This window comes from Loxodonta africana, chromosome 7 (assembly GCF_030014295.1).
Source record: "Loxodonta africana isolate mLoxAfr1 chromosome 7, mLoxAfr1.hap2, whole genome shotgun sequence".
Classification (NCBI taxonomy): domain Eukaryota; kingdom Metazoa; phylum Chordata; class Mammalia; order Proboscidea; family Elephantidae; genus Loxodonta; species Loxodonta africana.
The window spans coordinates 128823049-128847134 of NC_087348.1; the positions used below are offsets into that span (position 1 = coordinate 128823049).

Sequence of the window (24086 nt, forward strand, 5' to 3'; positions counted from 1 at the left end):
AACCACTACACCACGAGGGTGTCCAACCACAGTATAAACATCAAAATTAGGAAATTAACATTGTATCATTATACTTAGATGTCAGTTCTCATAAGTCTTTAATGTGAAACAGTTCTTTAGTCATTCCTTATCTTTCGTGACCTCCATATTTTTGAATAGTTCAGGCCAGTTAGTTTGTAGGTTTTCTCACTTTGGGTTTGTCTAATGTTTTCTTGTAATTAGATTTAGATTTTGGTGGGAATGTTATAAAAGTTAATCCTTCCCCCTCCCCCCATTTATCTATCCATGTAGTGACAGAGATCTCCAATTCCTGTCCAGAGTCCCAGAGCTTACTAGCTTTTTCTCTGTCCACATTTGTAGCTCACTTCTCCAGCAATAAGAATACTGGCTTTCCACTTAACTTTGGTACATTTACTTATGTATTCAGTACCCTTATATGTAACTAGTCTCCTGAGCATGCGGTCCATCCTTGTAGCCCCAGCCCTTGTGAATATGCTGGCAGAGCTCCTGGCTCAGTGAGTATGCTGACTACCCCAGTCATGTCCCCAGTCCCACCAAACTGGCAAACCAGCCAGGTGGTTTTCCCAGCCCTGAGAACATGCCAGGTGAGTCCCTAATTGGAACTCTTGACCCTGGCAGATAAGCAGGCTGAATACCTGTGGAATTCCTGGTCATGTTTCCAGACATGACGAACATGTTGGTCAGTCCCCTAGCGCTAGCAGGCGTGCTTGATTGACCCTTGTTTGAGCCCCTTGTTTCAGCCCTGAAAGGCACTCTGGTCAGATCTCCAGCCCTGACAAGGGAGGGGTTATGTGCTTTTCTTAAAACTTTTTTTGTATTTAAGACAGTCAGTCACATAACATACACGGCAAATATTAGAAATGATTCCATTTAATGTTCTTTTTTAGCACCTGGGAAGGAGCTCATTTTCCTACATATAGATAGGAAAAACATCTCGTGTGATTTTTTACTATAGTTGGAAAATTATTTGTTAACTTTCAAACTGGGCTCCTAGTATTCATAAGTGGTAGTTGCTGAGCAGCCCCTTGTATCCATAGTAACATAGAGAACCTTACAAGATTGCCTTGTATGGGAAGAAGTTCAGGGTATTTGACTACTTCCTTGCCCATGATTGCTTTCTAAAATTCATGAATAGAATAATTTTTAATTTTTAATGATTGAACCCTTAAACCAACACATTATTTTAGGAGGATGGGAGACATAGTATGGTTTCAGATCCTTGTGCTTAACCACAACCATTCACTGAATTCCCACAATAGGTGCTAGACCTTTACATTTATTTTCTCTAGTCCTCAGTAATGCTGCTGGGTAAGTGATATATCCCATTTTACACATGAGAGACAAAGGCCCTGAATGATAGAAGGCAAGCTATTCAGCCATACAAATAATTGGTTGTGGTTCTGGGAGTTGAATCGAGCTCTGTTTAACTTCAAAGCCTTTTTCCACTATACTGCCTCTTTTAAAAATTAACAGCTCGGTGTGCATGTGTGTGTGAATTTATGGTTACATATTTATCCAAATAAATAGGAGCCCTGGTGGTGCAATGGTTAAGAGGTCGGCTGCTAACTCAAAGGTTGACAGTTTGAATCCACTAGACAGTCCTTAGAAACCCTATAGGGCAGTTCTACTCTGTCCTATAGGGTTGCTGTGAGTTGAAATTGACTCATCGGCAATGGGTTTTATCTAAATCAATGATCTATGGAAAAAAACGTGTTTTTCTCCTCTACCGTTTTAGTATCTAGTGCTTTTGAAGGAGCTTCCAGGAGAAGACTGTCCCTTGCCAATGGAAGATGTTGTTGAGTTTCTGAAACCACTATCGTAAGAAATTAAAATCATATATACACTTTAAATTTATAAAATAACTGATATGCTCTATTGTGCTTATAAAGTTAAACTTTTTCCACTACAGCAATGTATGTTCTTTGTATCGCCGTGACCAAGAAGTTTGTAAAACAATTTTAAACCATGTCCTTCATATAATAAAAAACCTGAGTCAAGGCAGCCTGGACAATGAGAACACCAGGGATGCTCAAGGACAGTTTCTAACAGTAATTGGAGCATTTTGGTAGGTACAGACTATTTTGTGGAATTTTTATTTTTCTTTTGCTACCTTTAGATATAAAGGCAAATTTTTCTTTTCCATATTAATGATTTCTTTAATCCTCCAATGTCATATGTACTTCTTTTAACAATAGAAGAATGTAATTTGTGTTTCCCTTCTTCATTGCTTAAAGAACTACACTGTTCTTTAAACAGCTGAAGGTTTGGCTTTCTAAAGTGTATTTAGTATATTTCCCTGCAAAGTTTGAATCACATAATAGTTTGACATGTACAGTGACTAAAGCAAAGTGCAACAATCTGAAATCAATTGAATTGCTCATGTTCCCAAAGTGACCAAATGGTGCTTGTCGTTACCGGATAATTTCATGCAGATAGTTTTTGTTTTAGTCACAGCCTGAGATAACACCATGATACTCATAAAGGAGCATATCTATGTAATTTAGAGCCATCAGACCATTTGATTGATAAGGACTTAAAAATCAATATAGAGTGTAGTTTTGAAAACTTTGATATAAAAACAAAAACTTTTTTACTTTCTTTTTAAAGCAAGTTTACTATAACATGGTTAGCTGAAGTCTGATAGCCCCAAAATGAGACATAATCATGCACAACAAATAATATACATTAAAATGAACTTCCTTTCAAACTGATTTCTTTTAGTTGAAATCTTTGAGAAGTTGAGTATGCTGGCATATACCGTATAAGGAGAATTAGATTTAGTATGGAAAGAAATGGAAACCCTGGTGGTGTAGTGGGTAAGCGCTGTTGGCTGCTACCCAAAGGGTCAGCAGTTCGAATCTGCCAGGCGCTCCTTGGAAACTCGACGGGATGGTTCTGCTCTGTCCTATAGGGTTGCTATGAGTCAGAATCGCCTCGATGGCACTGGGTTTTGGTTTTTATGGAGAGAAATTTTAGAAGCAATTTAAAATAACCTTAATATTCAGTAATTTGCCCGACTATGCTTTTAACTGAGTAATCATTTGACATTCAAACACTGATTTGTTTCAGGCACTTAACGAAGGAGGGGAAGTGCACGTCTGCTGTAAAGGTGGCGCTAGTGAAATGCCTGAAGACTCTGCTCGAGGTGGGTTACTCCACTTACAGTGTTATTGATGTCTCTGTTAAATATCATACAGCATGCTTTGTTTATTAATGGTTGTTTTTTTCTTTTAGTGTTTCATATACAACTGGAGTTCTTCTTTTCCTACAGGCTGATCCTTATTCAGAATGGGCTATTCTCAATGTAATGGGAAAAGACTTCCCTGTAAATGAAGTATTTCCAGAATTTCTTGCTGATAATCATCACCAGGTTCGAATGTTGGCCGCAGAGTCAGTCAGTAGGTAATGTGTCAAATATTCACGAAGCATCTGAGACTCTGCAATTAGCAATGCAGTGCCTGGCACTGTGACAGCTCCCTAGTTATGATATCACAAATAGCTGACACTTACTGAGTACATCCTGTGTGCTGCCATTTATGCTTTCTCTTTTTTTCTTGAGTCTAACAACAACTCTGTCACTTAGATACTATCATTTCCTCTAACTCATGAGTTAGAACTCTGTGGCTTAGAGAGAGAAAGGAACTTGCTTAGTCCCACGCAGTTTTAGTAAATGACGGACTTAAATGACGGACTATATCTGCTACCACTTACGGGAGATAGAGTAGATGAATATGTTTGGATATTACTGTGAGTTTTATATGACTGTGTAAAATGATAAATAGCACTTTATGCTAGTTAAAATTGTATTAACATAAATGAAGATACACTTAAGCACAGGAATGATTCTCTTATAGAGATCTCTTTTATGTTTGACTACCTGAAGAAGCAAATGTTCTTGTGGACTCCATGTTTATCAGGTTATCAAATTGATTTTAAAACTCTAAATTGCAACCTACGTCAACTTCCACCTCCCGAACCCTATGAATAAAACATTTCCCTGCTTTATTTTTCTCTATAACATCTGTTACCACTTGAAATATTAAATTATTTTAACACATTTACCTCTCCATACCTCACTGGAATGTCAGTTCCTAGCAAGCATTGATTTTTGTCTGTTCCATTCACTGTTGTGTCTCTGGCACCTAAAACAGTGCCTGGCATGGGAAAGGTGTTGAGTAACTATTTGTGAAAAAGATTCATGTAGTTGAAAAAAGAAACTACATGATGCTTTAAAAACACCAAAGTTTAAAATCATTTGAGTAACTTTATTGTTCAAATTTAACAATAATTGACTGATAACAGAAGATCATCATAAAGAAATATCCTAGGAAGTCACACAAATATAAATATTAGAACTAATGTATCCAGAGTTTAAGTAGGTTATCAGTAATGTTTTCATAAATGAGAATTTGTATCTAACTCCTCAGATTTGGAGCTCATTTTCAGTAAGAACGTGGTGCGTTTTAAGGATTGCTAATGGATGTGTGCAGTAGTTCAAGTCCTTAATAAGTTTCACATATAGATGATAGAAAACATATCCTGAAGTTAAAGGTCTGCGATTATGGAAAGCTCTAAGTTGAATGTAACAAAGCAGTGTAGTGGCATTGAAAAAAATTCCTTCAGATTAAAAACTGCATAAATTCAGGAATGACAAGAAAGTAACATTTATTGAGTTTTTGTTCACTTGTTAGGTATCTACTGTTGGGCTATTTTAAGAGAGATTAGAGAAATAAGATGAATTAGAGGAACACAAAAATTGTCTTTTTATTACTAAAAAAACATAAAGGACAAAATTGATTAAAGAGCTGTCCTTGAGTATGATAAGATCTTATGCAAAAGGCACAAAAAACGTGAATGGAACATCAAGACATCAATCTGTATTCCCTGCTGACTTTCATGGTAACTAAATATTAGAACAGGTTGACAGAGGAGTTTGTGGTCTCTTGCCATATGGTGTTTGACAAGCTAGTTTGAGTTTTACTTTTTCCTTTTTTTTTTTTAAGATTATTCCAGGATATGAAGCAACAAGATTCTTCCAGGTTATTGAAAGCACTTCCTTTGAAGCTTCAGCAGACAGCTTTTGAAAATGCATACTTGAAAGCTCAGGAGGGAATGAGAGAAGTGGTAATTTTAATAACATGCATATTTGCTATTATCATATGCTTTCTGTGAAAATACCATGTATTACCTTAGCAAATTTGGCCTAATACAGTTTATATCCAATAGTTTACCTTAATGGAATTGCTTTATTTATAGCTGAGACTTGATTAAATATGAGCATTTTTTTAAATTCAACCTATATACATAGAGTTTTTGTGGGGAAAAACAAAACTTTACAGTTTTTGTGGAAATATAAATGATTTCTTTTTTAAAACATTGTTTTTGTAAGAGCTGATTAAAAGCTAATTCAGAGAACAAGTGACAATAAGTAGAAACAGGGTACAAAAGGCTCTAACAGGAAATAATTATATTTTCTTGGAGTTTTTTCGTGAACCCTGTGCTTTTTATATTTTTCTGTAGAATATTTTTTCTTAAACTGATAAAAATTCTCAGTGTTCAGATTTATTTATACACTAATTTGTTTCTAAAAAGGATTTGAAGCAGTTAATCAAATGATTTACCAAACCTGTGATAGCAGAAAACCGAAAAAAGATAGTTGGATGATTTAAAAAAAAAAAAAAAAAACCCATTGCTGTTGAGTTGATTCTGACTTCATAGCAAGCCTATAGGACAGACTACAACCGCCCCATATGTCTTTCAAGGAGCAGCTGGTGGATTCAAACTGCTGACCTTTTGATTAGCAGCCTAACTTTTAAACACTGTACCACCAGGGCCCCAGTTGGATGATAGAAATCCTTTTTAGAAAAGATTTTCAGTATCATGAGCATAAAATAATATAAAATTTAATGGAAGGTAAATTATATATTCAAAATCAGCCCATCATCTGCAATACAAAAAGGAAAAATATTGACCTGGCAGTAATTCATTTGAAAAAAGACCTTGAGAACACAATATGAATCAGTATTGTTTTATGGTTATCAAAACAAGTAAGTTCTATCTTATGCCGCATTAAGAGAAATATAATGTTATAAAAAAAGGAGATAAAAGAATTTGGATCTTCTATTCTTTTTAGAGAATAGCTAGTATATTGGGTTTGGGTTTGGTTCTTAGTAAAAGTGGATTTTTAACTAGGATGTTGAGTCTGGAGATGTGTGTCTTAGAAGGAATAGTTGAGATACCAGGAATTTTCAAGCATGTTAATGATTGCCACTTAGTAAAGGAGTTAGGTCCTTTCTTTCTCTTGTACCCAAATGCAAAACTATTATCAGTGACTCACAAATTTTTCTGAATGTGAAGAGAAATTTCTAACAAATACAACTAACCAAAAAACATAGATACCTATTAGGATATTGTAGTGATTCATCACTAAACTAGATAGCGTATATCATTCTGTCTTGTTCCTTTTGATAATATGTATGATAACATTTTTTTAAGTATAAGGTTTATATTATAAGGTATCATGATAATAATATGTATCTTAGGAGTTACACTTGCTAGGTGAAAAGGAGCTCATCTCACCCTCTCCTTGTAACCTTGCGATTTCTTTTTTCTTTCTTTTAACTGCTTTAAGTATACCTCACTGAAATGTTTTTCTTTTGGCAAGTCTTTCCGTAAGATATCATTAAAAGCAGATAACATTGTAGAGAGCTAATGTTTTCTTAAACTCTCTACCCTGTAGCCCTACCACTGTAAGACTTGAAACTTCACTGGCTGCTTGATTTTAGCCTCAGTTTATTTATAGCATTTAAATATTTACATCATTGTAATGCGTATTTACATTACATTGTTTTTAAAATTCTTTTGAAGTCCCACAGTGCTGAAAACCCGGAGCTTTCTGATGAGCTTTATAATAGAAAAGCCGTTTTACTGATGATGATAGCTGTGGTTTTACACTGTAGCCCTATCTGTGAAAAACAGGCTTTGTTCGCCCTATGCAAATCTGTGAAAGAGAATGGATTAGAACCTCACTTCATTAAAAAGGTATATGTGGATGAATATTTTTATTATAATCTTGGGTTGTAAAAAATTTTTTTAAATTAAAGCTAGATTTAGAAAGTGATATTTATTTAAGACTTGGAGACAATTTTATACTTTAGATAAGGAATATTGGAGGACAGTAATAGTAACCCTTTTAGTGGTATATTTGTTTTATGCAGTATAATTTCTTATATTCAGTTTAGGAGCGTTTCACCACATTCGTTGAACTAACGAGGGTGAATGATCTGTCAGCACACAGACCAGGTCCTCTGGAACTGCGTTCAGTGGTGGAAACTCACAGAGACAAAGATAGTAGCAGGTGCTTTGCCCAGTGGATTCTAGTGCAGCAAGTTGGGATCTAACAGAGCCAGACGCCAACTTTTAAGGCTGTGAGAGTTTTTAGTTACATGACTAAGGGATGAGGACTGGGGTCTAAGCCTTGTAATGACATCAGTATGGTGTTGTAGGATGTTGGCCTTGGCCCTGTTCTGCCCGCTCAGCATTCATGGTTTGGGGTGTTCCCAAGCCTTTCACTTGCATAGTGTTCTGTGTTGAAACGGGTGGACCGGTGACCCGCTCTGCCATTTAGCATTCTGCCGGTACGGTTTCTGTGTAACTTTGTGGTGATCCAAACAGGGGTGGACCGGTGACCTGCTCTGCCATTTAGCATTCTGCCGGTACGGTTTCTGTGTAACTTTGTGGTGATCCAGACAGGGGTGGACCGGTGACCTGCTCTGCCATTTAGCATTCTGCCGGTACGGTTTCTGTGTAACTTTGTGGTGATCCATTCCCCAGGAAATGAGTCTTAGACAAGATAACCTTTGCTTTCACTATTAAAGTTAGCTGCTTTATTTTTAAAGTGTATCATTAAACTGCTTAATTACTGGGATTATTTTGGATTTTTCTTATTTCAACTTAAGACCGAGCAGAAGAATTTTACTTTAAACTTTACTGTGAAATATAATCAGCATTGAAAATTGCAATATATTTTTATTCACGTATCATTTATTAGGGGTTTGCTACATGCCAGGGCACTAGGTTGGGGGTACATGCCGGGGACGATGCTGTTGTTGTGTGCTGTCAAGTCAGTTCTGCCTCATAATGACCCTATCCGGTACCATAGGACAGTGGAACTGCCTCATAGGGCTTTCTAGGCTGTAATCTTCATGGGAGCAGATTGCCAGGTTTTTTCTCCCAGTCACTAGGTCTTTCCTCCCTTGGAGCAGCTGATGCGATCGAATTGCTGACCTTTCATTTAGCAGCCAAGCACTTAACCATTGCACCACCAAGACCCCTTGGGGACTGTGCTACTTATATTAAATATATTTTTTCATTTAACGTCACAGAAGTAGATACTTTAGTATCCCCGCTTCACAGATGAGGAAATTGATGTATAAAAATAGAAAAGTTAAGTGATTATTTTTTTTTTTTTTAAAGCACTGTCTTCTTTTTTATCTGTACAGGTTTTAGAGAAGGTGTCTGAAACTTTTGGATATAGACATCTAGAAGATTTCATGACTTCTCACTTAGATTATCTAGTTTTGGAGTGGCTAAATCATCAAGATACTGAATACAGCTTATCTTCTTTTCCTTTTATTTTATTAAACTACACAAATGTTGAGAATTTCTACAGGTGGGTTTACATACGGCATATGTGAATTATGTTTAATTTAAAATTAGGTAATAACGTTTGGCAATTCTCCCCTTCTCATGCCCCCTCCCCTCCACACATACCTAGGTGGGAGGCTGCATAGCATGAGAGGCGGGACAGCTTGTTGTAATGAAAGCACGTTGGAACTTGGAGTCATTGGACTTAAGACCTGGTCATAACTGTGCCAATAACCAGCTATATGACTCCGGACAAACCACGTAAATACCTTCTAGGCCTTAATTCTTTTCATTTGTAAAGTAAGGAAATTGCACAAGGAGGTCTTTAAGGTCCCTTTTACCTTCAATATTTAACAATCTTTCCTTTGAAAAATCAATGATAACTTACTAAAAAACCAAACCCGTTGCTATTGAGTCAATTCTGACTCTTAGCGACCCTGTAGGACAGAATAGAACTGCCCCATAGAGTTTCCAAGGACGCCTGGTAGATTTGAACTGCCGACCTTTTGATTAGCAGCCGTAGCTCTTAACCACTGCGTCACCAGGGTTTCCGATAACGTACTAGTAGCTGATTATTTCTGCCTTGATTTTCTCTTTTGTTGCCTGACTGAAGGCCATTTCAACAGTCATTATTTCTATTAGATTTAGAAGTTTAATGTAAAAATATTCATTTTGCTAACTCAAACTCCGGAAAAGAAAATTTTGAAAGTGGAGAGATCTGAAACAACTAAAAAGTAATGCTCAGGTAAAAGGGTGATGGGAAGGCAGCTCATAGTTGTTGAGGCAGGCATTTTACATGTAATATATCATGGGTGAGTTTCTAGTGTCCATAATAGTGCTTTTTACGTTTTTATAGATTATGAAGAATTGCCTATAGATAGTTTTCTTTAAGAAAAGTATTCATACAAAAGTAAATCAAGTGAACCTTATTGATTTTGGCAGTAACAATATTTACATTTTTCTTTGAATTTATAAAGTGCTTTCACATTTCGTTTTTCAATTTTACGTAAATTGATTATGCAGAAGAACCAAATACCCTGACAGGGAACACAGCAGCGCCCCAGATAAAGCAGGAGAAAAATGTAGAACAGCGTTCACATTCACATAAAAAGACCAGAGTTAATGGCCTGACAGAGACTGGAGAAACCCCAGAAACTATGGCCTGCAGACGGTCTGTTAACCCAGAACTGAAACCATTCCCAAAGCCCACTCCTCAGACAATGATTAGATAGAACTATAAAACAAAAAATAATGTGCCTGAGGAACGTGATTCTTTGTTCAGACAGATATATGAGACCAAATGAGCAGCTCCTGTTCAAAAGCAGAATGAGAGGGCAGGAAGGGACAGGAACTGGTCCAATGGACACAGGGAACCCGGGGTGGAAAGGGAGAGTGTGCTGTCACATTGTGGGGATTGCAGCCAGTGTCACAACACAATATGTGTATAAATTTTTGAATGAAAATTAAGCTGTAAACTTTCAACTAAAGCACAATTAAAAAAAAAAGAAATAATAATTAAATTCAATCCTGGCTTTTTTTTGAGCAGAGAATTAGGGTGGTATATTTTACAGTCTCTTTTTTTAGAATGACTGTTAAGAATTTACATAACTTCTCCATTTATAAAATTAGAGTAAGAATAAAAATAATCTAGATAAAGCGATTCTCTAATGTTGACTGTTTTAAAGCATTTTTTAAGAACTGTATTATAAAATTTTACCTTGAAACGTTATATATAACCTATATTTTAAATATTGATGTTTTTAGATCTTGTTACAAGGTTTTGATCCCACATCTGGTGATTAGAAGTCATTTTGATGAGGTGAAGTCCATTGCTAATCAGATTCAAGAGGATTGGAAAAGCCTTCTAACAGACTGCTTTCCGAAGATTCTTGTAAATATTCTTCCTTATTTTGCCTATGAGGGTACAGGAGACAGTGGGATGTCACAACAAAGAGAGACTGCTGCCAAAGTCTATGATATGCTCAAAGATGAAAGCTTGTTAGGAAAACAGGTATGGCTTTAACTTTTATCTGCTTTTTAACCCCCAATTGATGTAAGATGTAAGTTTAAAATTTTAAGGCTGTTTATTCACTGTTGTGCTATTAAAATGAACATACAGTAATCACCATCTAGCATAGCCAATCCATGAAATACTTTTGTCGTGAAGTGTTCTGTGTTTTTGGTTGGCTTTTAAAGAGTGGAAATGTTCTTATCAGGAACCAAAAAAGAAAAAAAAACTTTCTGAATAATTGTATTATTTTTTTATTTTCACAAATTTATTTTAATTGCCAGTAATACATCAATGCAAACCGGTTGTTGCATTAAACACTAAACAGTGACTAAAGAACCTTCTTCGGTTACTTTCCAATAGCAGCCTTTTCAAGGAAAAGTACCGGCCCGTCCCCGGAACTTCCAGTCCTTATACCTTGTTTCCATGACACTTATACCTTCTAATATATGAGGTAACTTACTTATGAGTCATATTTGCTGTATATTACCAGTCTTCCCCACTAGAATGTGAACACTGTGAAGGTAGGATTTTTTTTTCTTTCACTGTTATCTTCCAACCACCTAGTATATATTGGCTCCTTGTTAAATATTTCTTAAATGTAATCAGTAAAAAAAAATTTGACAAGCTTTGTTTTGTAATGATTTATATACATCCAAAAATTATTTGATGCAACTTATAAAAACATACATAAGATTTTATGTATATATATGCGTGTATAATTAAGGGATAAGTAACCAAGCTTGCTTAACATGAGAATTATAATTGGGAAAACTTGAGGAAACACTTTTTGCTTGCCCACTCATCTGTACTGAACCAAGAAATAGAACAGCAAATCCCTCGATTGTGTAGGTGAACCACTACCAGTGAGAGCTGGTTGTAAGTCTATTGTCTGCTGGCAGTTTGTGAGTAAAGGAGTCCCTTTCCCAAAAGACAGTTGAAAAGAACGTTGGCACTCCAGAGGGTGGAGAGTTGACGGAGACAGTCTGCCTCCCCCCAACCCCCAGTCTACCCAATTTAGACTTCCAAGCTCCCCTAACCTTATCATTTCTTTTATGTATTCACTCCAAAAGATAGCAATTTTTAGAGTCAGGATAAGTCCACAAGGGAAAAATTATCACATTTAACCCTGCCTAAAACACCAGTGTCAGTGACAGAGACAAAAAATAAGAAATGAATTCTTTACTTCTTGGTTAAAGACATAAATTCTTGCTAGACTTAATTTCATTTGGCATTAAGCTTTAGTTACATTTTTTTTTTTCTTTGATTTAGAGAAAGTGCGTGTTTAGGGAAACAACCTTCTAGATTCTTTTATCTGTGAATTAAGTGCCATTACAACTATTGACAGCCTTGAGTCTTTGTTAAATGCCCACAGTATTTATAGTTCACAAGATTGTTTAACTGTACCTAGGCATCTGAACAATTTATGTGTACCTTTTATTATTAACTAGACAGTAGAGATCTGGCTTAACAGAATAATATAAAACTAGTAAATATAAAGACCCATTATTTATGTTTAGAGAATTGGATAGTCATGAATTGGAATCAACTCTGTGGCAGCTAACAATAACAACATGTCCTTTGTGAGGCTACCTAGAGTGGGAAGTAGATTGATAAAAGAGTCAGTACCTTCTGTGGGGGAGGATTTTAGTCTGCAGTTGATGCTGGGGGATGTGGGTAGCAGCTAGCCTCAGTTTGGGATGTCAACCAAGTAAAAATCTGGGCAAAAGTCATGCAGAGAACAGAAAGGGCAGTATCGCCAGTCACTGGGAATTCTTACTAGTCAAATTCCACAAATGAGACAGAGTTCCCACATATGTCAAGATTGAAATACAGATTGAGGAGCTGTATAGATCCCTGTGGGCTTTGGTTAGAAGAAATATTGTCAGGTTAAGGAATTTAATGCTAGGCCTAAAACTTTAGTCAGGTAAAATGATTCTCTAAAGTTAAACTACAGAATCAGATTAAAGGAACCTCATTTGGTATGATTTCCTTACTTTGTTTTCAGGCTACAAGTTGGGCTGCATAGAAGAAGAAAAACGGTGGAGTTAGTTATATGGCTTGTAGATCTTGGATTTTTAGTAATCTATTTTCTCCTCTAGTCACTGAATGGTTTTGGAAATAAGGTAATAGCATAAGTACCTTGAGCTGTCTTAACTGTCACAGACATAAAAATATTAAATATATTTTAATTTTGTATCTTTACAGATTGATCATTTATTCATTAGTAATTTGCCAGAGATTGTGGTGGAATTATTGATGACATTACATGAACCAGCGAATTCCGGTGCCAGCCACAGCACTGACCTCCGTGACTTTTCAGGGTATGTATGGACTCTTCAAACACAGAGAACTAACCGCAACTTACAGAACTTGCTAAGGAAGTTTATGCATTGACACTTTCAAGCACCTATTTCTTTTTAAGAAAGGTACTCTGTTTCTAAATTGTGTTTGTTTAAAAATAGCTGCATTTGAATGAAATTAATTACTTATCTGCTTCTACTATAAGTTCCCCACAGTAATTGCTCTTTCTAGTTGACCATCTTGACGAATCCAATAACCTTTCTCTTCTCAATCTTTGTGTAATAGTTGAGCAATGTGTCATCTGTGGTCCCTTGAAATTCTCTTCATGACACATTATTTCTAGTTAGCCTTATGAATGACTTGCCTTTCTAGGTCACCTTTTCTTTTTCATGTACCTTAGCTATCAGAATCTTCCAAAAGTTTGTCCTTTGCTCTCTGATGTTCTTTTGAAAATTACTTTAAGATCTTTATCTTCAGTCTTGGTATCTCCCTTGTAGTCAAGTCCTGTATTTTTAATAACAAAGTGTCTCTACTTGAGTACTACCATAAATTATACATGTTTCCGACTGAGCAGATAATCTTCCCTTTATTTATCCCTGAAGCTAGTTTTCTTCCTAATTTTTCTATTTCTATGGCTAGTCTACCGATATTCTTTCAATTTCATAAGCCTAAAGTTCTTTGAGGGTTGGTCTCTTTCAGTTTTTTTGCTATACTCTCCCTCCAGAATGTTTTTGAATTTCCTTTTCCTATATATTTTTACGGTTACCATCCCCACTCACTATTAGATTTTAACAGCTGCTTGTTAGTTCTTGTGCCTGCCTTTAGTCTCTACTCCCATCAATCTGTTGTACACTATTACCAGGAAAAGTAGTGATAATACCTTGTATCCTGCTACCTTGCTATAATCACTTATTAGCTCCAGTCCTTATTAGTTCCAGTTTACCTCTCACAAAGTGCTTGATGAATGAGTTTGCTGTGGTTTGTGTAGTATTTAACTGTTTAAAAAGCTCTGTCAGGGCATTTGCATCTCCATAAGAACTCTGCAAGATAACGTAGGTATTATCCTCTTTATGAGCTGAAATATTGAACAACGCAGGAAGCATCAACAGAGGATGGAAAGAATACAGAGTCACTGTACCAAAAAAAAAAAAAAAAGCCCGTGAGCGGCAATCTAAGATACGCCACTGGTCTCACCCCTTCAGGAGGAAGGGCGAATGAAGAAAACTTAAGACACAAGAAAAGATTAGTCCAAAGGACTAATGGACCACAACTACCACGGCCTCCACCAGTCTGAGTCCAGTACAACTAGATGGTGCCCAGCTACCACCATCAACTACTCTTACAGGGATCACAATAGAGAGTCCCAGACAGAGCTAGAGAAAAAGGTAGAACAAAATTCTAACTCAAAAAAAAAAGACCAGACTTACTAGTCTGACAAAGACTGGAGAAACCCCGAGAGCATGGCCCCCGGACACCTCTTTAGCTCAGTAATGAAGCCACGCCTGAGGTTCACTCTTCAACCAAAGATTAGACAGGCCCATAAAAACAGAGTGAGACTAAAGGCGCACACCAGCCCAGGGGCAAGGACTAGAAGGCAGGAGAGGACAGGAAAGAAGGTAATAAGGAACCCAAGGTGAAGAATGGGAGAGTGTTGACACGTCGTGGGGTTGTTAACCAGTGTCATAAAACAATACGTGTACTAACTTTAAGGAGAATCTACTTTGTTCTGTAAACCCTCATCTAAAGTGGAAGTTTAAAATTTTTAAAAAAGCAAGGATGGCGAGACTTCATCTCACGTACTTTGGGCACGTTATCAGGAAGAACTAGTCCCTGGAGAAGGACATCATGCTTGGTAAGGTTGAAGGTCAGCGAAAAAGAGGAGGACCCTCAATGAAATGGATTGACAACAGTGGCTGCAGTAGTGGGCTCTAACATAGCAATGTGAGGATTGCACTGGACCAGGCAGTATTTCATTCTTTCTATGAGTCGGAACCAACTTGACAGCACCTAACCACAACAGCACCCTCTTTATGACTGTCAGGTTAACGTTGGAGAAATTAAATCTCTGTTAAATGATAGTGCCAAGGACTCTTTATATTATCTGACTTTTTCTCTCATTACTTCTCAACATTCTCTCCTTCTGTTGGTCTTTATTATGATCCCCATGCATTATTCCTATTTTTAGGCCTTTGTTGATGCTGTGCTTGCTCTCTCAAATACTCCCTTCATTACCCTTCACCTTTGCAAATACTCTGCATCCTTTAAGATCCAACCGCAATTCTGCTTTATTCAGAAGGTTTTCCAGCTCTCCGCAGTTTTCCCCTCTGTTTTTTTTTTTTTAATCTTAGTTACTATCCTAGTTTATAACTTAATTTTTTTTTTAACCAAATCTCAAAGTAGATTTTTAACAGCTGGAACCTGTCCTTTCTCTTGGCCCTTCTGTGACAGCGTTTATCACTTAGCTCTTCACATGCTCTTTCTCAGTCCAGTTTTTTTGGATGTGAAATACCCTGACGTGTATATGAATGTTAGTTTTTTTCACATCTTGATTGTAAGCTACTCAAAATACCCTTTGCTTTTCTTTTTAATGTTCCCTATTAAAAAAAAAAAAAAACTTTTTTTTTTTTTTAATAATGCTAGGAATATAAAATAGTGATACCCAGTGCCGTTGAGTCAATTCCGACTGATAGCGACCCTATAGGACAAAGTAGAACTGCCCCATAGAGTTGCCAAGGAGTGCCTGGTGGATTTGGATAAAATAGTGATATAAAAAAAAAAAAAAATCTAATAAATTGCTCTCAGATATATAATTTCATTTGATCTAAATAGTGTTTGCTGGCTATGTCTTAAAATAGTGTGATATTTACAATACTAGCGTAGAGCTTTAATTTAGACTTAAAGTAACACTAAAGCTAAGTTGTTGCACTGCCATTAACTTTATAAAAGATCACAGTAGATTGACTAGGTCATAGAGAGTGAATGGTATGTGGCTGTTCTGATTAATGTATGTGGAGTGTAATCTATCATTTGTGATTTCATTAAAATTATAGTTTGCCAGAGGAAATATAGTTTTAAAAATTTGGGGTTGTTATCTAAATTTTCTTCTTGTAAATTCACTGGCTTATCAGCAAAACCTGTTTTTTCTTGGTAATTTTGTTCTAAAAATGATGGCTGGTTGAGTTTTTTTTGGAATTGAATTGAGTCTATTGGTCAATTTAGGAAGAATTGACATCTTAATAGTATTAAATCTTCCTATCCATGAGCCCACATGGACTATCTTTCCATTTATTTAGATCTTTGATTTCTTTCATCAGATTTGTGTAGTTTTCCCCATATAGATCTTATACATGTTTGGTCAGATTTATATCTGAGTTTTTGTTTTTTAAATTTAGTGCTAATGTAAATAGTGTTGTGTTTTTTAATTTCAAATTTGTTTTTCCTTGCTGGTATATAGGAATACGATTGTCTTTTGTATATTAACCTTGTATCCTGCTACTTTGCTGTAATCGCTTATTAGTTCCATAAGGAAACCCTGGTGGCGTATTGGTTAAGTGCTACGGCTGCTAACCAAAGGGTCAGGCGCTCCATGGAAGCTCCATGGGGCAGTTCTACTCTGTCCTATAGGGTCGCTATGAGTCAGAATCAGCTCGACAGCACTAGGTTATTTCTGGGTCTGGATAGTTCCAGAAGCCTTTTTTTGTCAGTTCTTTTGAGATTTTCCAGTCATGTCATCTGCAAATGAAACCGGTTTCATTTTTTCCTTCCCAATCTGTATACTTTTTATTTCTTTTTCTTGTCTAATTGCATTTGCTAGGACTTCCAGTACAGTGTAAAATAGGACACATTGATTCTTAAGTTCATATAGAAAGGCAAAAGATCCACAATAGCCAGTACAATACTGAAGAGAGTAGAATTGGAGGACAGACACTATCCGACTTCAAGACCTACTATAAAGCTACAGTGATCAAGACAGCATGGTACTGGTGAAAGAACAAACAAATAGGTCAGTAGAATAGAATAGAGAGCCCAGAAAAAAAAACACACCAACATACTCAGTCTTTGACAAAGAAGCAAAGGCAAGTCAATGGAGAATGGATAGTCTTTTCAACAAGTGCTGCTGAAACAGCTGAATATCCACATGGAAAAACAAGTGAATCTAGACACAGAACTTACATCTTTCATAAAAATTTACTCAAAATGGATCACAGACCTAAATGTAAGGCAAACTATACATAAAAGGTAAAATAGGAAAAAATCTAGGTGACCCTGGGTTTGGGGATAACTTTTTAGATATACCAAAGCATAATCCATAAAGGAAAAAAAGAATACATTGGACTTCATTAAAATTTAAAAATTTTACCCTGCTAAAGACTCTGTTAAGAGAAAGTATTACAAAACACATATCTGATAAAAGACTTATATCCAAAATATACAAAGAACTCTTAAGACTCAACAAGAAAATAAACATCCAATTACAAAATGGGCAGAAGATCTGAACAGATACCTCACCAAAGAAGATACGCAGATGAGAAATAAGCATATGAAAAAAATGCTCAACATCATATGTCATTAAAATATTGGAAATCAAAGTGACAATGAGGTACTGCTACACTCCTATTTAAAAAAAAAAAAACCTGTTGCCGTCGAGTCGATTCCGACTCATAGCAGCACTATAGCAACCCTATACGGTCCTATTAAAACCCAGTACCCAGTGCCATCGAGTCGATTCCGACTCATAGCGACCCTATACAGTCCTATTAGAAAGGCTAAAATCCAAAACACCGACAGCACCAAATGCTATGAAGATGTGGCTCATCAGGAACTCTCCTTCATTCCTGGTGGGAATGCAAAATAGTATAGCTACCTTGGAAGGCAATCTGGAAGTTTCTTACAAAACTAAATATAAGCTTACCATTTGATTCAGCAGTCATGCACCCAGGTATTTATCCAAGTGACGTGAAAACGTGCCAACATAGAAACCTGCACACTAACGTTTATAGCGGCTTTATTTATAATTGCCAGAAATTGGAAGCAACAAGATATCCTTCATGAAGAAACTGTGGTATATCCATGCAATGGTTATATTATTCAGCGATAAAAATAAATGAGCTATCAAGTCACACACCAAAAAAAAGGTTAAATTCATACCGCTCAGTGAAAGAAGCCAGTCCAGAAAAGCAGTATACTGCGTGATTCCAACTATATGACATTCTGGAAAAGGCAAAGCCATAGAGATGGTGAAAATATTAGTGGTTGGCAAGGTGTTGGGGGAAAGGGACAGGGATGAATAGATGGAACACAGGGCATTTTTAGGGCAATGAAATTATTTTATTTGATACTGTAATGGTGCACGCGTGACATTAAACATTTACAACACAAAGTAAGCACTCTGATGCAAACTGTGGACTAATGTTCTGTCAGTATTATCAGCTGTAAGGATCCTACCTCAGGAATGTAAGACACTAATGGGAAAAACAGTGTGCAAGGGGCAGGAATATATAGGAACTGTGTACTTTCTGCAGTTTTTCTGTATACCTAAAACTGCTCTAAAAAATAAAGTCTATTTTAAAAAATAAAAAGGGTGAAACGGTGACTATATTCTATCTTATAATTCTCTTAGGGACTTGGATCCTGCTCCCAATCCACCCCATTTTCCATCTCATGTGATTAAAGCAACATTTGCCTACATCAGCAATTGTCATAAAACCAAGTTTAAAAGCATTTTAGAAATTCTTTCCAAAAGCCCAGTAAGTACAAATTACTAGTATAACAACTGAAGAGAGAATACTTTATCAGCTAGAAAAATCTATGTAAGTGCATCTTAAAGAGAGATAAACAGATGGAAAATTTATTTGAATAATTTAAAATGGCACTTATTTACAAGTTTATATTTTGGTATTTTACTTGTCACTATTAATTTGAAGTATGTTATGTATGAGAACTGAATTTCGTGATGCTTTAGTTATATATATTTTTTTTAGTTATATATTAACTGATTGAATATTTTTATAAGAATATGTTATTTAATTAAAATAGATTAAAATTCTTAAAACTAAATACATAAATTGGCAACAGTTATTTTTAAGTTTAAGGTAGTAATTATCTTAATATAATATTTTGCGTTTGTTATCAAAACCAAATATAAAACCTGTAATTTACTTTGATATTAAAATGCATTAATTATTGTTGAATGTATATGACTAGACAAGTTTTTATTAAATGTATATTTGTTTTCTAGGATTCCTACCAGAAAATTCTTCTAGCCATATGTGAGCAAGCATCTGAGACAAATAATGTGTATAAAAAGAATAGAATTCTTAAAATATATCACCTATTTGTTAGTTTATTACTGAAGGATATAAAAAGTGGCTTAGGAGGAGCTTGGGCCTTTGTTCTTCGAGATGTTATTTATACTTTGATTCACTATATCAACAAAAGGTAATAATATATTTGGAACAATATGTAAGTAGTTTTTCTACCCTGTTCTCTTAATTGCAAATTTATATCCTTCTAAGAGAAGCCAAAATACTGTTTTTTGAATTTTTCTTTTGAATTATATGTATATTATAATTACCAATTTTTTTTTTTTAAGGTACTACTTCTCCACCTCTAGAAATCTTAAGTACTAAAGGTCTTCAACATTTTTAAATACATATTCTAGGTATAGATTGTCTCATATATATGTATATATATAAAACCAAACCCGTTGCCATCGAGTCGATTCCGACTCATAGCGACCCTATAAGACAGAGTAGAACTGCCGCATAGAGTTTCCAAGGGGCGCCTGGTGGATTCGAACTGCCAACCTTTTGGTTAGCAGCCATAGCTCTTAACCATTGTGCCACCAAGGTTTCCATATATATATATATATATATGTATATATATAAAACTTTAAGATTTGGGTTGTGTATTCAATTTAGCGTCTCTGATCTTTTCCATTGATTTTAATGGGATTTCTGTTACTTGTTCTCTTATCAGTTGATGACGTTGCCATCAAATGTAAGTCCTTTAAAGCACATAAGAGTGTCTGTTTCCATTTTGTCTCATGGTATTTTTCTTTTGTCTTTTAAACCATTAAAGAAATATGAAAATGACTTCCATGTCAAGGTGTATCAGAATTAGAGCTGCTAAATTTCTTTTGTCTTTTAAACTGTTAAAGAAATATGAAAATGACTTCCATGTCAAGGTGTATCAGAATTAGAGCTGCTAAGTATAGATGAATTTTGAAAGAGTTTAAATAAACAAATAAATAGAGCTATAAATTGCTTCATAGAACCAATTGTGTGCTTTTTTTACCCCTGTATTAGGCCTTCTCGCTTCATGGATGTGTCCTTACGTAGCTTCTCCCTTTGTTGTGACCTGTTAAGCCGGGTTTGCCAGACAACAGTGACTTACTGTAAGGATGCTTTAGAAAGCCACCTTCACGTTATTGTTGGTACACTTATACCCCTTGTGGGTGATCAGCTGGAGGTTCAGGAACAGGTAATCTCATGAATCATCTTCAGAACAATATTCGAAATACATTGATAAACTTTTGTTGAAAGGAGTTATGTTTTATGTTTACTTGATGGTTGGAGAAACATTATTAGTGTATTAATCTTTGTAATCAGTTAATTATACTAGTAATTTTGACTTAATAAATAACCTTGTATAACCTTGTAGTTTCTATTATTTATGGTGAAGTGTAGAAGTAGTCAAAACTAGGGATAGTAGTTCATATTTTTCACTGTATGATGGTATGTGAGGTGTTACTTATATAAAATGTTTACGTGATCTTGGTACTTTTATATGACACTGTCGAGTCTGTAGTAGTGCGCTAGATATTTGTGGAATCATTTGAAAGCACAGAAAACTAATAGCTGGATATCTTTAAATAAAACATTTTATCTGAACTAGTTCAGATTAGTAAAGTTGTATCTTTTATTACATTGGATTTTAGTTGGCTTGCTTTAAAATATAATTAAGCTATTTCTCCCCTCAGTGTTTTTCTTTTTTAATTATATTTAGGTATTGGACTTGTTGAAATACCTAGTGATAGATAACAAGGATAATGAAAACCTCTATCTCACAATTAAACGTTTAGATCCTTTTCCTGACCATGTTGTTTTTAAGGATTTGCGTATGACTCAGCAGAAAATCAAATACAGTAGAGGGCCTTTTTCACTCTTGCAGGTAATGATTATTCCGTCATCGTATTATTTTGTATTAGAGAGCACAGGCAGTAAGACCTTTTAAACAACTCTAGTGCTCCAGAAGTAAAAACCCACTGTCATCGAGTCAACTCCAACTCATAGTGACCCCATAGAGTTTCCAAGGCTGTAAATTTCTGCAGAAGCCCACTGCCACGTCTTTCTCCTGTGGAGATGCTAGTGGTTTCGAACCACTGACCTTTTGGTTAGCTGTTGATTGCTTTAATCTAGAAGTGAAAACTGAATCTTAATATGTTCTCTTTCATTGCAATAAAATTATAGATATCAGAGTTACCTGATGAGGATCTGAATTTAAATATTCAATGAATATGATATAAAATATGCTTTATTTTGATGTGCATAAGCTTCTGTAGTCCATTAATATCTTAAAACTAGTATCTAGTCCTTTGAGGAACAATTTAATATTTGCATTAGAGATGACAGTTAATTTTTTAAAGAGTGTTACAAGTGTTAATCCTATTTTAATCTTTGTAAATCTCAAAATTAATTTCAGGAGTATTATTTTTCTTTTGTTATTGCTGTTGTTGAGACTATACACAGCAAAGCATGCCCCAAATCAATAGTTTCTGCGTGGACACTTCAGTGGCATTGATTATATTCTCCAAGTTATATTCTTCTGAGTTGTTCCTCCATTAACATAAACTCAGTGTCTCCTAAGTGTCCTATCTAGTCTTTCAAGTGGCTGTTGTCAAATTGATCCCGTATAGAAAGATCCTGAAAGAGCACAGTGCTCAAGGAAGACATTCTTCACAGTTAAGCTATGTTTGGTTTTAAGAAGACTTCAGGGGATATTTTTAGTTAAAGGTTTAAAGATTATCTCAGGACAGTAGTTTCAGGGGTTCATCCAGTCTGGAGCCTGTGAGGATTTGAAGTTCTGGTCTGCATTTTCCCCCTTTTGGTCAGGAATCTTTCATTGAGTCTTTGATCAAAATGTTCAGTAGTGGTAGCCAGGCACTATCCAATTCTTCTGGTCTCATAGCAGAGGGGGCAGTTGTTCATGGAGGCAGTTAGCCACACATTCCATTTCCTCTTCCTGTTCCTCCTCCTCCTTCCTCTGTTGCTTCAGGCAGGTAGAGACCAATTGTTGTACCTTGGATGGCCTTCAGATGTAATTTTTCTTTTAACTTTTGTTATTTTAAAGTCATAGTCTATGTTTGACTATATGTCTATCAGTATGAAAGTATATTTAAATACAGTAAGAAGTAAAACTAATAAACTGCTAAATAAATAGAAATTTAAGCTTTTTCTACTATTGAGGTTGCTATAATAATCTTGAAATCTAGCTATGGGAGCTTATCTGAATTTAAAGACTTGAAACAAATTGTAGAATTTGAAACAGAAAAAGTAATTTATTTCTGCCTCATTTGATAGTAATAATATCAGCCACTGTCTGTACAAGGTACTTAGTAATTTTTTTCTTCTATTAAGTTTTATTTCACTGACTTAACCACTGTGTGCTAAAAGCGTGTTACATCTTTAACCAATCTTCTCTTTTAGGAAATTAAACATTTTCTTTCAGTAAGTGTTTATGATGCACTTCCATTGACAAGGCTTGAAGGACTGAAGGATCTTCGGAGACAACTGGAGCAACATAAAGATCAGATGAAGGATCTGATGAGAGCTTCTCAGGGTACTGATTTAATGGCATGGGCGCTGGGTTCTGGGTTGTGTGTACCTATTGCTTTCTTAAAGGATCTTACATAAATCCTTGCTATTGGTTCAGTTGTCACTGGCATACTACAATCCCCCATGATTTAGTTTAGACACTTAACACTTGTCATCTAACCATAAAAGACTTCCTAACTGATCTCCTTAACTCGAGTTACTCCTGCCTTGCCCATCCTACACCTCTGCCAAAATGATTTCTCTGAAACTTAAATGTGATTGTGTTATAACACTGCTTAAAACATTTTAATAACTTTCTACTGCCTGAATGAAAAAACGAAATTAATTTCTTAGTGGTAAGCATACAAGCATGTATCTCTGCCTACTGCTCCAGTCTCCTTGAATGAAAAAAAGTGTCTCATTTTAAGCCTTATGACCATGTATGCGTGTGTGTTTTGTGCATATGTATTATTTATGTATATTATGTATGTGTATATACGTACATACATGTTTGTATATATCTGTTTCTAGGGTTTTTTCCCACTTCAGCAAACATCCATGTTTATGTTAATTTTTTTTTAGTTTTAAGTTATTACAGTTTTACATTTAGGGAAAATTTTGTTTTGGTTTTTATCTTTCTGTGTCCGTTAATTTCATCTTCTGGAGTATCATTTTTATCCTTAGTGTTTTTTAAAACTAATTTTGGTTTTGACCATTTTATCTCAGAGGTTCTAATGTATTTGTTTGAATAATATGTATATATGTTCTACATGAACACCTCTGTTCCTTGTTTCTTGTATTTGAGAATTTTATTGGTCTAGACCTCCCATGTCCAATACAGCCAGTAACCACTTGGGGCTATTTAAATTAATTTAATTTAATTTAAATTTTAAATTAATTAAAAGTTAAATAAAATTTAAAATTCAATTTCTTTAAATTTCAAGTTCTCTATAGTAATGTGGCTAATGGCTGCTGTATGGGATAGCGCAGATTAGAAAACATTACCATCACTGCAAAAAGTTCTGTTGGATGAGGCTGGTACAGATTCTAGATGCAGGAGGATAAAAAACCAAGCAGTTTCTCAGGGTCCATTCTATTTTTAATGGTGGATGATTTCTGTGTTTCTCTTTATGATTTTGCTAGGGTATTGACTACTTTGCATAACTCATTAAAGACCTCCTTCTCTGTCTGCCAGATACTGCAAACCACTTCCACATGATTTTGTTTTATAAGGAAATTCAAACACCTTTGATGCATAATTTTTTGAGCTGCTCATGACTTGAAAACCTTTT

General features: G+C 35.4%; 1 protein-coding gene across 17 annotated transcripts in view; it reads left to right on the forward strand.

Moving 5' to 3' along the window:
- Positions 1-24086, forward strand: part of ATM (ATM serine/threonine kinase) — a 150695-nt gene that overhangs the window by 48762 nt on the left and 77847 nt on the right. For 14 of the 17 annotated variants that reach the window (XR_010322514.1, XR_010322515.1, XR_010322516.1 and 11 more), the window contains 14 exons: positions 1757-1839; positions 1931-2086; positions 3091-3166; positions 3293-3423; positions 5025-5145; positions 6889-7062; positions 8523-8692; positions 10432-10678; positions 12884-12999; positions 18600-18726; positions 19218-19417; positions 20287-20461; positions 20987-21151; positions 22687-22819. Coding sequence is in view for 14 of the 17 variants with exons in the window: in XM_064288881.1 (XP_064144951.1) it covers positions 1757-1839; positions 1931-2086; positions 3091-3166; positions 3293-3423; positions 5025-5145; positions 6889-7062; positions 8523-8692; positions 10432-10678; positions 12884-12999; positions 18600-18726; positions 19218-19417; positions 20287-20461; positions 20987-21151; positions 22687-22819 (2074 nt within the window). In the remaining 3 variants the exon portion in view is untranslated. Of the gene's footprint in view, positions 1-1756; positions 1840-1930; positions 2087-3090; positions 3167-3255; positions 3424-5024; positions 5146-6888; positions 7063-8522; positions 8693-8797; positions 8894-10431; positions 10679-11038; positions 11130-12883; positions 13000-18599; positions 18727-19217; positions 19418-20286; positions 20462-20986; positions 21152-22686; positions 22820-24086 lie in introns of those variants that run through there. The other 3 variants (XM_023554764.2, XM_064288884.1, XM_064288885.1) reach the window with 3 other exon arrangements.